Below are 17,511 nucleotides of genomic sequence, written 5' to 3'. Positions count from 1 at the left end.
TTCCTGATTACTGTATATTGAAGTTACATGTTTTTTGTCCACTATGCATAATTTTACATTTATTTAAACGAAACATTTGCAATTTGATTAACAATTGTTTAACCAGATCTTTTTGCAATTCTTCAAGATCGTATTGGATTTTTTTTTACCACCATGAATAGTTTGTATGATCTACAAATTTTACTAGGATACAGTTTAACTCCAAATCAAGTATTTAGATGCTACCTTAAAAGATATCTACCTACTCTCTGATTTCATAAGAACAAAATGTCAGCAAACAAGTCTGGAGAAATTAGAACTACCCACTATTAATAGATTGAGCAATGTTCCTGTTGTAAGGAAATAAAGCAATGGCATACTTACTCATTTTCAGTTTAGTCTTTTAATTCTGAGCTTTATATAATTCAGAAATGTAGAGAAAACTCATATAGGTTTACATTATTTTGTCATAAAATAATTGAAGTTCTTAAGATGTTTAGGGAATTACATGAAATTCTGCATTTGATAGCCATTAAAAAAAAATCCCAAAGCTAACAATGGCAAACCACTTCCATCTATACTAAGAAAACTGCATTGGTTTATCCATTATAAATTACCAGAAGCTGAAGCTGATTCAAAGGTGACTTTATACATTATTGTAAATTTTCTTTGGAGAAGAATCTTATTTTTTTGTACATTGCTTATAAAATCTAACAAATGCAGTTGCTTGCTCTTTGGGATGATAACACAGTCTCTCCTCATTTAGCAACTGAAATCTGTTCCTAAGTGAACATTGTGACAGAAAAAAAGAGAAAAGCTGCAAAATCACCAACTGCTGCTGTCTCGCTGGATAAAAGTTTTCTTGTGCAGTAATAGTCAGTGTTACTCTCTCCCTCATAAGTGCGGGCTTTGGTTGGAAAATGATTTTTTTCATTACTGTCATATTTGAACAGTAATACCCTTTACATTATTACTGTTTAGTTCTTGACATCCAAAACAGATTCCAAGCCAAAAAAACCCCCGAAAAACATTAAGCCTAAAGCTTATAAGGAAAAGCTTTCCAATAAGGCACAGCCTTTTGATCACCTCCTTGTATTGTATTCAGGCACTTTCAGAAACAGTGTTAGCCTTATTTACCAGTGAATTTTGGAAGTCGTTTCTCAATGAAAGCAGCCATTCCTTCCTGGCGGTCTCTGGTAGGGAGATTCTGCGTTTAAAATACAAGTCAATCATTTAATATTTCATCTCTTAATCTTTTCAAAAACTTTCAAGCCTTTGATTGATACACCAAAATTTCCCATCTCCTCAAACTTCCCAAGATTGTAGGCATAGGGCAAGGGTAGGCAACCTTGGCTCTTTTGTGACACGTGGACTTCAACTCCCAGAATTCCTGAGCCAGCATGGCTGGCTCAGGAATTCTGGGAGTTGAAGTCCACGAGTCACAAAAGAGCCAAGGTTGCCTACCCCTGGCATAGGGTAATTGGGGTTAAAGTCCAAAACCTCTACAGCAGTGATGGCGAACCTTTTAGAGACTGAGTGCTCAAACTGCAACCCAAAACCCACTTATGTATTGTTGGGTGCCGGGTGGATGTGGCCCATTGGGTAGGCGTGGCTGCGGTGGTAACAGCAGACTGGGTAGGACTAAAAAGTTCAATCAATCAATTCCAACTTTGTGAGGTCTTTTTTTTTCCCTGTGAGAAGTTAAAATTGATTAAGTGATTGAACCTTTTTTTGTTTTTTTTTGCACACGGCAGCAGAGGCCTAAAGCGAAAAGGTTTTATAAAACCCAGCTGAAGAGCTAGGACTGGGGCGACGGCATGCGTGCCCACAAAAAGGGCCCTGCGTGCCACCTGTGGCACCCGTGCCATAGGTTCGGCATCACGGCTCTACAGCATTGTCCTAGTTTCCAGCTCCTGTTGTTTCTTTCTCCTGTCAAAACTCCTAATAGATGGGCTCTGTGTCTCAAAAATAAATAAATAATACTCACTGGGTTTCATAATTGTTTTTTATTTGATCTACACTGTCCAGGCTCATTTTGGAGCTGGGCCGTCTCCAAATATTATTAAAGAAAGAAAGAAAAGGCAGGTGTAGTTTGGGATCTGTGTGTGTATGTGAATGAATACACAAGAACTGCAATTCAATGTACTGTTTTTTTTAATTGATCTGATGTGGGGTGTGGGTGCTTTATTTGTATTATTCAGATCTGAAGGATGGAGAAAAGTATAGCAGCCCAAATATCTGAGAAGAACACACACTGAAGCTAAAATGTGGAAACATCTGGCTCTTTTTACTAATATTTGTATTGTTACACCATGAGATTCCCTAATGTTTGGGGGGGAGGGGCAAGAAACATTTTTTTAAAAAAAAGAAAACATGGGGTTACCTGAGCATAGCACATTCTTTCAATAGCCATTCCTGAGGCAATATCAACCTGAAAAGAAAGAAAACATTTTTGCCTGAAGGAAAGCGGTACCAGGTTACCAATTCAGAAATAATATATTGAAGTATAGTTGTAATGAATTATAATCATCATGCTGGACTTCCCCCAGGTTTCATCAGTGACACAAGACAAGGTTCTCTCTACCAAGCAAAGCTTTTGGTACATAAACATTAACAGATTTATTATAGGCGCAGCTACATTACATACCCAGAGTAGAGATGTTTGGATTGCGCCAGAGGTAAACAACCTTGTGGGAATTTCAGTAGGAAAATGAGCCTGTGCAATTGCTGTATGTGCACATACACACTATCCATGTCGCCTACAATAACACTTAATTAAGTTACATTTTAAACTTACATTTAAGATAACATTTATGTGGACAACCACATAAATATGAGCCACTAGTGAGCTGGCAGCTGCCAAAAAAGCCAGCATAGTCCTAGGCTGCATTAACAGGGATAGAATCAAGATCATGTGAAGTGTTAGTACCACTTGATCACAGTTAGAATACTGCAGTTTTGGTCGCCACAAAATAAAACCATGTTGAGACTCTAAAAGGAGTGCAAAGAAGAGCAAGAACGAGGTTTAGGGGACTGGAGGCCAAAACATTTAACAGTGCAGGAACTGGGCATCTGGTCTAATGAAAAGAACTGCGGATGACATAACTGTTCCAATATCTAGGGCTGACACAAAGAAGAGGGGGGGTCAATCTATTCACCAAAGCACCTAAAGACAAGACAAGAAGCAATGGATGGAAATGAATAAAGGAGAGAGACCCAACCTAGAAATAAAGAGAAATTTCCTGACAGAAAATCAATCAGTGGAACAGCTTGCCTTCAGAGGTTGCTGGTACTCCATCACTGGAGGTTTTTAAGAAGAAACTGGACAGCCATTTGTCTGAAATGGTATAAGATCTGCTTGAGCGAGGGGTTAGACTAGATAGAAGACCTCCCAGGGACCTTGAAGGTCCCTTCCAACTCTGATCTTCTGTATAACAGAATGCTGTTATTCTGTACAGTATGTTGTCCCTCCTGACACGCAACAGGATGTAAACTCAGGAAAAGGTTCTATAGTAATAGTAGTTTAAGCCTCAGTGTTGTATGGAAATGGTGATTTATAAGGGCGTTATTTCTTCCACTTCTCTATCCTGGTGAAGACATTTTTGTCTCCTTTCACTAATATTGAAAACGCAGCATCAGAATGAAGAAGCAATGATGGTCATTAGTACATGTCTTATCTCTGGTTCTGATTCAGACAATGAAACAGACCTGTCACTCATATCAAATTATCAGATCTGGACTGCAAATGTAGAGATGGCCACAAAATGGCAAGAAAAAGATACGGACAACTTTAACTCTTGCTACAATATTAGTGGACTGAATTTCTGCACCTTAGTTCTGGAAGCTGTAATAAAATGTATGTCTTTTTAAAACATTATTTCTCTTCCTTTCTGTGAAACCTTAAATATAAATTGAAGAAAGCTTGTTGTAATAAATCATTACCTCAATCCCTTTGTTTATAGCCAATTTACCCAGCCTCACAGCTATTGGAGCCTTTGAAAAGAAAAGAAACATTTTTGAATCAGAAATATGTTTACATGTACACAGGTACATATGCACGCACACACACACACACACACACACACACACACACACAACATTAATTCAATCCCACACATAACTAGTCTGTACAAAGTGCCTTAAAGAGGAACCCATAATCAACAAGTGCTACAGATTACAATACAGCATTTTCACAATGAGTAAACACAGGACTGGCTATGGTGTATATTGCATAAATTACTAAAAAAAAAAAAGGAAGATACTTCAAATTTGCAGAACACACACTATTCAGGGAGTTTTGAGGGAGTCTATTTCGGTTTTTCTTCATAAAAACAAAAACAAGATACCATCAAGACTCCTGATGCCAAAGTTGAAACTGTGGTTTCAATAAAAAGTACTCTATTTTTAACAAGCAGAAACATATTGTTTCTTCAGCGATATAGAGAGGAGGGTGAAGAACACACTAACCTGAGGAACTATTTCTTCAGCTAAAGTTAATGCCTTTTGGTATGCTGCATCTCCTTCCTCATTCTGTGGTACTGTGTGATTAAGTAACCCCATGGAGAAAGCCTCTTGCCCATCAATCTGTCTGCCAGTGAAAATGAGCTCTTTGGCAAGGGCAATGCCAATGCAGCGTGGTAAGCGCTGGGTTCCACCTAGACAGGAAAAAAAAATGCAAAATTCATCAATCAGATGTTACAGAATGTTGTTATATGCCTTGGTTTCCATTTCAATTTCAAGGAGAAATGTAACGCAGAACTAAGGAGAAATTTCCTAATAGTGAGCACAATTAACCAGTGGAATGGCTTGTCTTCAGAAGTTGTGGGTGCTCCACCATTGGAGGCTTTTAAAAAGAGACTGGATAGCCATTTATTTGTCTAGAATGGTATAGGGTCTCCTGGTTGAGTAAGGGTTAGACTAGAAGACCTCCAAGGTCCCTTCCAACTCTGTTATTCTATTATTTAATTGCACACAGAATAATCCATATCGCTAAAGTTAAAAGTAGCGATTACAGTGTTTCTCCTAAATTCCGCTGATGGTTCTTTGGAGATTTACTTGGGTTGAAATCTAGTTCTTACTAGCCTACTGATATCAAACTAGATTCGTACAAATCAGCCCTGTAAGATAGGCCAGAAACAGGAGCAGTAGGAATTTCAAGAATGTTTTTTTTATAGTAAAAGAGGTAGGATGGTAGAATGAAAGCCTGCCCAAGTTTCTCTCTGCCTCAGGTAACATTAAACAAAAATAAAGGTAGGGTTAGAACTGTATCTTCTTTTCTGAAAATCCCTCCTGAGTAGTTCTTTTTTATACTTTTCCCAAAGTCATATCTAAATGTCTTTATACTTATATAAATCATATTGGTATAGTGCAGGGGTAGGCAACCTTGGCTCTTTTATGACTCGTGGACTTCAACTCCCAGAATTCCTGAGCCAGCCATGCTGAGGGGAAAGGGAGAGGATTCCAAGCTGAGCCATGCTGGCTCAGGAATTCTGGGAGCTGAAGTCCACCAGTCATAAAAGAGCCAAGGTTGCCTACCCCTGGTATAGTGGAACCTTGTGTTAATAGAATAATTGGTATAAGCAATTTTCTGATACTTCTTAATGTCTTTTAAATATCAAAGTATGTTGTAAAAGTGATTTCTGGGAGTTGCTTGACTATAACATTGCACAAATAACATAAAAATGATGTGTTGCAAACTAAGCCCATTGCACTGAGGCATGACGAATCGAGATTTCACCGTAATCATTTTCGTGAAAAAGTCCTGTTCTCAATCATGGGAACCTTGCATTGATTTACTTGGATTCAAAGTTTAGCATAACTATGTTTTTTGACATTGCCACCTCAAAACAATTACATTTCCATAACCAGGAAAGAAAGCTTTTGGGATTTCATTTTTTTCTTCCTTAGCTAAAAGAAAGCTAATCCAGCAGAGCCGCTACCCTATTTTTTTTTTTCACATTTAGGGTCCTCTCAATTGGGTGGCAAAAGCAGGGCAGTTTTCATGAGCTAATCAGTTCTCTTTCACCTGGCAAATGGAGGGGCTATATAAATCAACAGATTTATTCTCATTTTACCTGGCTACATTCATTTCCAGAACAAGGGAAAAAAGAGGGGAAACTCTATGTGGGAGAGAGAGGAGTAGCAGATCTACTCCTCTGCTCGACAGAGCAGAAAACAACATATAATAGCAGCTTGATTCCTGGGAGAGTTGAGAAACCTGAAGATGATCTTAGTTGACAGTTCCAGGCATATGTGCAAACTATATATATATATATAACAGTATAATATCTGGAAAATTGATCATGCAACCTTACCTGCACCAGGGAAAAGTCCTCTGGTAGTTTCAATTAAACCCATTTTAGCTGACGATGCTGATTTGGAAGGAAAAAAAGACATATACAAGATGAAAATGTTAGACTAGTATAAATGTAGCACACATTTAATAAGTCTTAAAAATATACAGTTTGGCTGGACCAAGTTCATAAGACAGGGCAATAATGTCAACAGCTTATGATTTTTAGATGCTACAGGTTGAATTAAATTAAATTGTTTTCAGAATAGGAACAGAAAGTATTGGATATACTGATATTCTCACCTGCTACTCGGAGATCACAAGCTAGCGCCATCTCCAAGCCGCCACCCAAAGCATAGCCATCAATTGCAGCAATACTCGGCATTGGTAATGCAGCTGCAAACATTACGAGATCATGAAATACATTTTTGCAAAAATGGCACAATAAAAGAAAAAGCAACAAGAATCTAGTGGAGAATCTACTGGAGAAGGAAAATATAAAGCACAAATGGCAGTAATATACAAGTGGTCCTCGACCTATGACTACAATTGAGCCCAAAATTTATGTTGCTATGTGAGACACATGTGAAGTGAGTTTTGCCCCATTTTACGATCTTTCTGGTCACAGTTGTTAAGTGAATCACTGCAGTTGTTCAGTTAGTAACATGGTTGTTAAGTGACTCTGGCTTCCCCGCTGACTTTGCTTGTCGGAAGGTTGCAAAAGGGGATCACATGACCCAGGGACACGGCAACCGTCATAAAAGTGAATCAGTTGCCGAGCATCTGAGTTTTGATCATGTGACCATGGGGATGCCGCAACAGTTGTAAGTGTGAAAAACGGTCATAAGTCTCGTTTTTCAGTGCCGCTGTAACTTTGAACAGTTACTAAACGAACAGTTGTAAGTTGAGGACTACCTATACAGAACTACAGTTTAGAAAAAAAAGATTCCATGATTGATGAAATGAAAAAGGGTTGTCTTTACAGCTAGCATTCTGACAAGTAAAAGTAGTCCTCAACATATGACATTGGGGAGGACGCCCAAGAGTGCACAGAGGTACACAAGTGCTGGGAAGAAGCCATTGCGAGACTCGGGAATGTGCAAGTGGCCAGCATGGCACAAGGGCAGAAGGGCTGAGGGAGACTTAGTGATTTTCCTGCCGGTTTTCCTATTTTTTTTTTTTTTCAAATATAAATTTTTTATTATTTTCATCATAAAAAAAAAACACATCACAAATACATCACAATGCTATAATANAAGTAAACTACTATTAATATCCCTAACTCCACAAAATATTATTCTACATAAGTAGGTGAAATATATAAAAAAAGAAACAAGTTATCTAAAAGCCTAGGTTATATTCCACCATTCTATGCTTTTTTTGAATATAAACAATCCATCTTCTCCATATTGATAAAAATTGTTCATTTGAATGATTCTTCAAATAAGCCGAAATTTTTGCCATTTCAGCAAGATACGAAACCTTCAATCTCCAGTCCTCCATTGTAGGTAGAACTTTACTCTTCCAATTTTGAGCTATCAACAAACGGGCAGCTGCCGGTTTTCCTATTGATCATTTGGAAAAGTGGTAGGGAAGATTACAAATGACAAGCGCGTGATTATGGAGCATTGTAATAGGATGTAGTAACAAGCTGTTTGCCAAGCACTCAGATCGTGATCACCTGGCTGTGGGGATACAGTAATGGCTAGAAGTCTGAGGACAGTCTTAACCACCATTCCTTCAGCAATGTCATAACTTCAAACAGTCACTAAACAAATGGTTGTAGGTCAAGGATGTGCCACTTCTTGGCTTGCCTGGGCCACGTTGAGAGAAGAGGAATTGTCTTGGGCCACATACAAAATATATAATATAGTTAATGTGTATAAATCACATTAATAATGTCGAAAGTGTACAATCTTGTGGGGATGCATTACTGGCTGTCTGGGCTGTGTGAGGCCTGCAGGCTGTGTGTTAGACACGTCCCTTACAAGGACGACTTGTAAACTTAAATGGGCCCTAGAAAATACTGCTGAACCATTTAAAATCTTATAGGATGGTGCTTCAAGTGCTACTTGTAGTTTGTAAACATGTACGAAAAACACAACAATGGTCAAGATGAGGAAAAAAGAAATCACTCTACATTCCAAACAATGCTCAAACAGTGCCAAACAATGCTCAAACTATCAAAACAATTGCAGTGATCTCACGGGCTAGTAAAATAGTATCCACGATATTTGGACTGAGATATAACAGATGTAGAAGTTAGATTCAAAACAGGCAGGGGCAGCCAACATCACATTGCTGATATCTGGCAGATAATATAAAAAACAAGGGAGGCCTCAAAGTATTTATTTTTGCTTTATGGATGACAAAAAGGCTTCCTACTGTGCTTCATATTAAAGACTGAGTAACTTGTGAACAAAGGGACCCATCAGGTACTTACCAATGTTGTCCATTAAACTTCTGAGCCTCTGAACAAAATGGTCAGCTTCAGAATCATTCATTCGAGCTCTCTCTTTTAAGTCAGCACCTACATTTGCCAAACCAAGGCATCATTTGGGAAATGCAGGAAGAGAAACGCTTGAAGGTAAAGTTTCAAATACATCAATATCTGCTGCATGAACTACAGAAGAGTCATATGATGGTAGAAAAAAGTCCACTTAAGTAAGTAAGCGTACTTAAGTAAGAAGTAAGACTCAAGCAGTTCATCTATATAAATATATATTATTCACTAATGATATTGGTTACTATTTAATATATAAATAGTAAATAATATTAACATTATTTACATCGGTAGACATATTTATGTCTATAATGTCAGAAGTCACACTCTCAAAACAATCAATCATAATAGAGCTGGAAGGGACCTTAAGAGGTCTTCTAGTCAAACAGAAGACCCTATACCGTTTCAGACAAATGGTTGTCCAATCTCTTCTTAAAAACCTCCAGTGATGAAGCACCTACAACTTCTAAAGGCAAGCTGTTCCACTGGTTAATTATTCTCATTTGTTAGGAAATTTCTCCTTAATTCCAGGTTGCTTCTCTCCTTGATTAGTTTCCATCCATTGTTTCTTGTCTGGCCTTCTGGTGCTTTGGAAAATGAGTTGACCCCTCTTCTTTGTGGCAGCCCTTCAAATACTGGAATTCTGCTATCATGTCACTCCTAGTCCTTCTCTTTTCCAGACTAGGCATACCTAATTCCAGCAACTGTTCTTCATATGTTTTAGTCTCCAGGCCTTTAATCATCTTAGTTGCTCTTCTCTGCACTTTTTCCAAAGTCTCAACATGTTTTTTTGTAATGTGGTTACTAAAACTAGATTTGTTTTGGTCACCACAAAGGTGACAAAAAACCAGGTGGGACAAAAAAAGTCTATATAAATTAAATTAGTGATTAGAAGCAATTGTCCCTAAAATAAAATATAAAATAAATAAAATAATGAGAGCTGGTTTGGTGTAATGGTTAAGGCATCAGGCTAGAAACTGGGACACCATGAGTCTTGCCTTAGGCACAAAACCAGGTTAGTGACCTTGGGCCAGTCCCCATTTTTTTCAGCCCAAGGAAAAAGACAATAACAAACCACTTCTAAAAAGCCTTGTCACTGATACCGAAAATATATTTTATTAAACAACCAAGTGGAAAGGATAGGTCAGGTGATATATTTTCTTCCACTCATTCTCAGTTTTTTTACTTTTTCAAATTAAAAAAACAGCTTTACTTACCAGCACAAAAAACACCCTTTACTTTGCTTTTGACTATTACAGCACGTATACTTTCATCAAAACGGAGAACATCAAGGATTTCATATAACTAATGAAAAAAGAGAATAAATCCAATATTCAATTCAATGAAATCTTTCTTTGAGGCCACAGCTGTGTATATGTGACCACACTTTAGCTGATAAAATATGTATAAACTGCTAAGTGCATAATTTGTTTTTAGCATGTGGCTCCTACTACAAAATCTGCCCTAATATCTAGGAAACTACCATTCATTGACAATTATGGTGACCTTGGACACCCATAGCCTTTCAAATAATATCTATATAAAGGAAAATTAAATAAATACTATCACTTACTTCGTCCACAAACACTTTTCCCAGGGCGTTTCTGGCATGTGGTCTGTTCATCTGAATTTCTGCAATTCCTTTACTCCCCAAAAGAATAACATATTTTTTTTTTAAAAAAAGAGGTTTTGTGTCTTAATTGTTTACATAAGCAAAACAATTCCAGAGTAACATTCAGCTCAAGGTCATAATAAAATATTAGGAAATTCAAATACTGTGCTTCAGGAGTTTTTTTGTTTTTGTTTTTAACCACAATCATCTCGGAGAAGCCTAAAAAGCAAATCTAGGAATAAAAGCAGCAGTGAAACAGATGAGTAAATCTGGGCTCAGAAACTAATTAAGGTCAGGGTTGGAGAGCTGTCAGGAAATTGTTTCAAAGAAGACTGTAAAATACTTCTACATTGCAGATGTCTAAGGAGTTGTGAAAGCAGAGCTGCCTTTACCTTTTTAATAGTCCTCTATTTACAACAGTTCATTTAGTGACCCCTTGAAATTACAATGGCACCGAAAAAAGTGACTTATGACGTTTTTCACACTTACAAACATTGCATCACCCCACTGGTCATGTGATCAAAATTCAGAAGCTTGACAACTGACTCACATTTATGACATTTGCAGTGTCCCGGGGTCACTCGATCAACTTTTATGACCTTCTGACAAACAAAGTCAACGGGGAAGCCAGATTCACTTAACAATTGTGTTACTAATTTAATAGCTGCAAGTGATTCACTTAACCACTCTGGGAAGAAAGGTCGTAAAACGGGGCAAAATTCACTTAATAACTATCTCACTTGGCAACAGAAATTTTGGACTGAATTGTGGTCCTAAGTCGAGGACTACCTGTACATCCTTTTCCCACATTTCATTCTCAAACAGGACGAACTGAGTGGAAGGGGGAAGTGTGCATCATTGACTTTTGTGCTTTCTGCTCTTCTGTTATGCATGGATATTTTAGGGCTTTTTTGGTGTGTGTATGCATCTTTGAGTCAGTCTTTGTTTCTGGTGAAAACAAATCCCTGCAGTTTTTGTGACAAGATTTCATATGTGGCTTGCCACTGCTTGCTTGCTAGGGCTGAGAAAGTGACTGGTCTAAGGTCATTCAGGTGGCCTTGTGCCTAAGTCCAAAACACCAAACTGGTGTTTTAGACTTAAGCACAAGTCTATTTACAAGTATACTGCTTCATAGTTACGCTTTATAGCTATACAAACATTTTAAATTTCATTTGCTACCATTAAGAGTATGGAAAGCCTCTCTGCAGTGGCACATTAATTTCCTTAAAGGAACCAAGCATTCTCAGGCAGCCAAAATAAGTCCAAAGGTAACCTTGTTTGGCTTTGCAGTTTGGTTTTCCAGGGCCCTCTGACAGCTACAGACGTTCCAAGGCAGTGTGTGTTGTTGTTGTTTTCTCCAAACTTGGCAACTTTAAGATGTGTGTGTGTTGTTGGTTTTTTTCTCCAAACTTGGCAACTTTAAGATGTGTGGATTTCAAATCCCAGAATTCCCCAGCAAGCTCGCTGAGGAATTCTGGAAGTTCACCCGTTCTAAGAGAAGGGAATCCCTTAATGAATACAATTGCGGCTCTCTCTAAAATCTAAATCCTCCGGTGACGGTTGGCGATTGGCCTTCCCCGCATAGCTAATAAAGGGGTGTGTCCCCGAGGTCTTCTACGATTGGCCCGCGGCCTACAGTGTCCTGGATCGCGAAAGGAAGAGCGCGCGGACTTTGATCAGGTGGCGTTGTGTGTCTTCTCCCTAACCGCTCAGTTGTGGGAAAGGGAAAATTCCTTCCTTCAGCCTAGTGGGTAGTAGGGGGCACGATGGCCGGCCTCTTCCAAGATACAGGCGTTTCACTGCATGGTTTCTGTGGCCTTGTGTGCCTTCGAGAGGGATCCAGGAGTCACTTACCGCAGTCTGCCTTTCCATGCACGTGTAACAGAATCTCTTTTTTCTTCTCTCCGGACGCGGATCTTCTCGGGGAGATGCCTCCAATCCCCAAGCAGCTCTCCGTAGAAAGTAATCGCAACACAGCGGTGGCTTGGCCCAGGCGGAGCATTTTAGGACGTAGCAGCTGGGCCGAATTAAACTAACAATTCAGGCAAGCCGGAATTAACGAAGAAAGGCCGGAGGGCAAGCGAGCCCCAGTTGCTACGGTTCCGTTAAAATAACATGTATCTTGATGCGAGCTGAAACAAACAAGTTTCAAACAGCAAACTAGTTTTCGGAGCAGTCAAAGTACAATACTGCTCCGCTTTAGGGGAAAAAAACAGTAGCGCCCCCTTTCGAGCACGAAATCTCTTTTATTCCAAAAATATAATCAAAAGCTTCTTAGCGTTAAGACCGACTGCTGATCTTATGGACAAAGTCCCTAGACTTTTCTCGGCAGCAGTGCAGAAATAAATTGCCAGCTTGGGGATTTTCTGGGGGGTCTCACTATAACAAGAGATTGTAAAGTGGTATAACACCAATGCAGGCACGGTCCTCTTCTTTGCAACCTAAATCAGTTTTTTCCCCCCAAACTTGGCAACTTTAAGTTATGTGGACTTCGATTCCCATTATTCCCCATCCACACACGCCAATGTTGGCTTTTGAGATTCATTGGCAGGATAAACTTTTTTTCATTTTAAAAATCTGATAAATAGTATACATAGTTACAAATACCTTTTCTTTCCCTTTCTCTTTTTTGATGCTTTAGGTTGGATTTCTGATCCTCTGATTTTATTCTTGTTGTTCATTGTAGCCATTACCTTTTTTTTTTTTTATTAAAGAAAATATAAAAAAAAATCTCAGGTCCTGCTCTAGATTGTATGTCAATCATTATAGAGGCAATTCAACTCTAAAGCAATGAAAATGAGAAGCAATGATTTTTTTAAAAAAAAACAACAACTTAGGCATATCTATTTTTGGCTTTATTTGATATTTCTTGAATTGTTACACGGTTTTAATTGCTGTTTATGGTTGTAGGCCACCCCGGAGTCACTTTTTGTGAAATGGGCGGCTATATAAATTTGCTAACTAAAAAGCGGATGCATGTTTTTCCTCTAACCTCCGCTAAACGGGCTCTTATTTTAATCAAAGCTGGGGATTTAAAGCACTCTGCAATACTCTGGGATAGGCTCGCTCAGCCTGTATTTCCGACTCATGAATTCAGGCTGGATTTGCAGAGCGCCAAAGACGGATGCTACCGCTTTAAGAGGGTGGGGAGAGATTGAGACTCGTTTCCGCCCCCGTTTCCACCACCTTTACTCCGGGTGTGTTGTCAAAAGCCCGCTGTTGCAGCGGCTGTGCATTTCTTTTCGCGTGTCTTTGGTGCTACGGCCACGCAAGATCCTGAGAGCATCATGGGCAAGACCAACAGCAACCTGGACCCGATCCGCGTCGGGAAAAGGGTTTTTGTCATCGGAGTGGGTATGACCAAGGTAACTGGACTGGGCCGGGATACTTTGGAGGGGTATTCTGAGTTCTACAGTGGGAATACAATTGCCATCATCCGTGGCCACGTCTTGAAACAGAGCAGGCTGCTTCAAAGGGTTGGTGAAATTGGCGTGAAAAATGGGAAGGAGGGCGCAAGCGATTTCCCTTCCCAGCGGGACTTATTCGTTAGCCACTTGATAAACCCAGCATTCCCCCCAAGAGAGACACGGTGCTGCCCCTCCCTATCCCTCATTTCGCACTGTGTGCATGCGTGCCTTCGAGTCAACTGCACCAGTCCCTGCAGTTTTCTTGTCAACATTTAGGAAGGGGTTTACCATTGCCTTCTTCCTAGGGCTGGGCAAGAGTGACTGGCATAAGGTCACGAAGGCTGGAACTCCTGGTTGTCCGGTTTATTGCCTGATGCCTTAATAACTATAACAATGGCTCTCTTTAGAGTTATACTTTATAGCCATTCAGACATCTTAAATTAACTGGGTGGCAAACCTCTCTGCAGTGGGGCATAGGTTTTCTTAAAAGAATCCCTCTCATGTGGCCAGGATCAGCCCAAGGATGGGGCAATCTTGTTTGGCTTTACAAATTGTTCTCTGCAGGACTTCACAAGTACGGATGTTCTAAGACAGTGTTTTTCATATTTGGTAAGTTTAACATTCTAAGGAAAAGGTCGTGGAACCAGTTAATACAGTTCTGACCTCCTCTTAATTCTCCAGTGACAATTGGTGTTTTTTTACCTTTTTAATACCCCCTCCCCCTTTTCACCATTTTGTTCCAAAACCGGATGAGCAGAGTGCCTATAGCAGGGCTTTTCAACCAGTGGTACGGGTGTCACCTGTGGTACATTGGCACCTGGCAGGTGGTACGCGACCATCCTAGAAAAGTGGTAGTGGGGGAGGGGAATGAGCTGAACCGGTGGCAGCACCGCACAAGCCTGAGCGACAGATGGCTGGAGCTTCAGGGCTGTCAGGGCTCAGCGGAAGCGCCAGGATCAGTGCCGCTTTCCAGCTGATCGGCGCTTCTTCGGGACTGTCAGGGCTCAGTGGAAGCGACAGGATCAGTGCCAGGCTCCAGCTGGAGCTCGGCGCTGATCCTGGCTCTTCTGCTGAGCCCAGAAGAAGCGCCGATCAGCTGGAATGTTGCAGCATCTCCAGGGTCTTGTGATTTACATTCAGATGCTTGGCAACTGATTCATATTTATGACGGTCACAGTGTTCCAGGGTCATGTGAAGTGACCAAAAACTGCTGCAACCACCCAGCAGACAAGGGGAATAAAAACCAAACACCCCCCACCCCACCCCCGCTGCCAATCTTCAACAGAAATGCTCACAACAATGGAAACCTCAGACAGGAGGAAGTTTTTGACACCTTGCTAGGCGACTGGTGGTACTCGGATATTGCCATATCCTAAAAGTGGTACAGTGGGTGAAAAGGTTGAAAAGCCCTGGCCTATAGGACTCCCTGTCTCCCGGTTTCTACTTTGGTGCCTTAATCAATTCACCAAATTGGCTCTGTCTTTACCCAAAAGTAAAATCCTCTCACTTCATTGTGGCTTGTTTAGAGCTTTATCCTTAGAACAGCTTTGTAATGTAGATTAGAATGAGAGGGAGCGGTGGCTCCTCCAAGCCCATCCAAAGGTTAGGTTTACTACTGGTGGGGGTGGGGGAGATTTGTGCTCAATAGGATTTTTTTTATATAACTTGAAGGATGATCTGGATCCCATTGCAAGATCACAACTGGACTGAGAAATTGCACTTCTCAAGCTATTATAAATGTTAATGGTGTTGTTCCCTTTGAGAGTCCTTGGCATTATGTTGTTTAGACATTTCTGACAAGAGCTCTGTAAGAAAAGTCCCAATTTGTTCCTGTACTACAAATGGAGACTGAAGTTAGAGTACTCAGAGTACTACAGAGTACTCTCCATGCTAATATTTAATTTATTGTGCAACCTCTGGAGAAGCAATTTTTTAATCCATGTTGCCTAGGTCTTATTGACTGTTCCAAATTACAGATTATATTAACAAGATGTTTATATTCAGGATAACTGAGGAGACAGACAAAGAGAGTTTGGTGTACAACAGGGGTGTCAAACTGCCAGCCTGGGGCCAGATGCATCACGTGGAAGCCCCACTCACCATAGCTCCGGCAAGGGGGAAAAAGTTGCGATACGTCGCGACATGTCATGTGACACGACGAGTTTGACATCCCTGGTGTACAACCATGCATAGTGTTCGTACATCCTTTAAAAGACAGCCCTTTACAGGTAGTCCTTAACTTACAATAGTTCATTTAGTGACCATTCAAAGTTACAATGGCACTGAAAAAAGTGACTTATGACTGTTTTTCACAGTTACAACCTTTGCAGCATTCCCATGATCTGTGATCAAAATTCAGATGCTTGGCAACTGGTTCTTATTTATGACCATTGCTGGATCCCAAGGTCATGTGATCGCCATTTGTGACCTCCTGACAAGCAAAGTCAATGGAGAAGCCAGATTCACTTAAGAATCGAGTTACTAACTTATCAGCTGCAGTGATTCACTTAACAACTGGGGCAAGAAAGGTTGTAAAATGGGCAAAACTCACTTAACAAATGTCTTGCTTAACGACAGAAATGTTGGGCTTCATTGTGGTCATAAGTCGAGGACTGCCTGTAAAGGGCTGTCTTTTAAGGGATGTATGAACACTGTGCATGGCTGTACACCAAACTCTCTTTGTCTTCTCTCCTCAGTTATCCTGAATACAGAATATAAACATCTTGTTAATGTAATTTGGAACAGTCCATAAGTCCTAGTCCCCAGAGGTTGCACAGTAAATTAAATATTAGCATGGAGACCTCTGAGTCGTTGTCCTTTAGATGTACCTAATTATTTATTTTCTTGGTTCTGGTCCTGTATTGGCAGGAGACTGTGCGTTCTAATCTTGCCCTAGACATGAAAGCCAGATGGGAGACTTTGGGCCAGTCACTCTCACTCAGCCCAAACCAATTCACAGGTTTGTTGTGAGGTCTCAAATCATTTGGTGCTGTGCCCTCCTTCCTTGGCCCTCCCTGTACTCGCACGTACTCACCCTGTGTCCTCCATCTCTGGGCTTCCTTGCTCTCACTTGCAGACATCCGTGCACGGAGCCCTGTCCTCCCCAAGTTGTGCATGGCTTGTATCAAGCTGCCCAGGATCTCCCACAGTACCCCTGTGCTCCTTACCTGGGACACCTGCTGCTTTCCTGCTTAATAACTCGCATGTCTTGGGGTTACAACAGCAGCTGGGATTGCCTGGATCGCCGTTGCTAAGTGATGCAGTCATGTGACATCACACTTTAGAACTGCATTGCTTAGCAAAGGCAATCCCAGTCCCAATTGCCATTATAACTTGAGGATTTCTCAAGGTTAGCTTGAATTACTCTGAAAATAGAGCCAATTTGGTCTAGTCGTTAAGGGCCAGGCTAGAAAGTGGGAGACCAGGACTTCTTGTCCTGCCTTACCCAGGAAAGCCAGCTGGGTGACCTTGCGCCAGTCACTCTCTCTCAACCCAACCTACCTCACAGGGTTCTTGTAGAGCAGTGGTTCTCAACCTGTGGGTCGGGACCCCATTTGGGGTCGATCGACCATTTCATGGGGGTCGCCAAGCAAGGCTGTCCGCCATTTTTTTTGTCCGCCATTTTTTCCCCTTTTCCGGCGGGTGCCTTACCTCCCTTGGGCTGGGCCAGCTGGTGGTCGGCCTGCTCCGTCTCTGCCGCTTGCCAGCTACGCCTCGG

General features: G+C 40.7%; 2 protein-coding genes across 2 annotated transcripts in view; one reads left to right on the top strand and one right to left on the bottom strand.

The window, feature by feature from the left end:
• Window positions 1-366: 366 nt before the first annotated feature.
• On the bottom strand, window positions 367-12,573 carry ECHDC2 (enoyl-CoA hydratase domain containing 2). The gene is made up of 10 exons (XM_015810891.1): window positions 12,241-12,573; window positions 10,348-10,415; window positions 9,992-10,079; window positions 8,715-8,801; window positions 6,575-6,667; window positions 6,294-6,350; window positions 4,447-4,634; window positions 3,922-3,972; window positions 2,363-2,410; window positions 367-1,186 (listed from the first exon to the last, which is right to left on the bottom strand). Exons 1-10 carry the CDS (start codon window positions 12,386-12,388, stop codon window positions 1,109-1,111), a joined length of 906 nt encoding a protein of 301 aa, XP_015666377.1. The 5' UTR covers window positions 12,389-12,573; the 3' UTR covers window positions 367-1,108.
• A 1,004-nt stretch (window positions 12,574-13,577) lies between these two features.
• The window catches only part of SCP2 (sterol carrier protein 2), a 33,177-nt gene continuing 29,243 nt past the window's right edge, over window positions 13,578-17,511 (top strand). The window contains exon 1 of the mRNA XM_015810890.1: window positions 13,578-13,751. Coding sequence (XP_015666376.1) covers window positions 13,674-13,751 — 78 coding nt within the window. The 5' untranslated portion in view covers window positions 13,578-13,673. The remainder of the gene's footprint in view (window positions 13,752-17,511) is intronic.

The sequence above is a fragment of the Protobothrops mucrosquamatus genome, unplaced genomic scaffold (assembly GCF_001527695.2).
Source record: "Protobothrops mucrosquamatus isolate PMUCROS unplaced genomic scaffold, P.Mucros_1.0 scaffold24, whole genome shotgun sequence".
NCBI lineage: Eukaryota > Metazoa > Chordata > Lepidosauria > Squamata > Viperidae > Protobothrops > Protobothrops mucrosquamatus.
The sequence above is the reverse complement of the archived record's forward strand: the minus strand, read 5'-3'. Positions and strand labels throughout refer to the sequence as shown.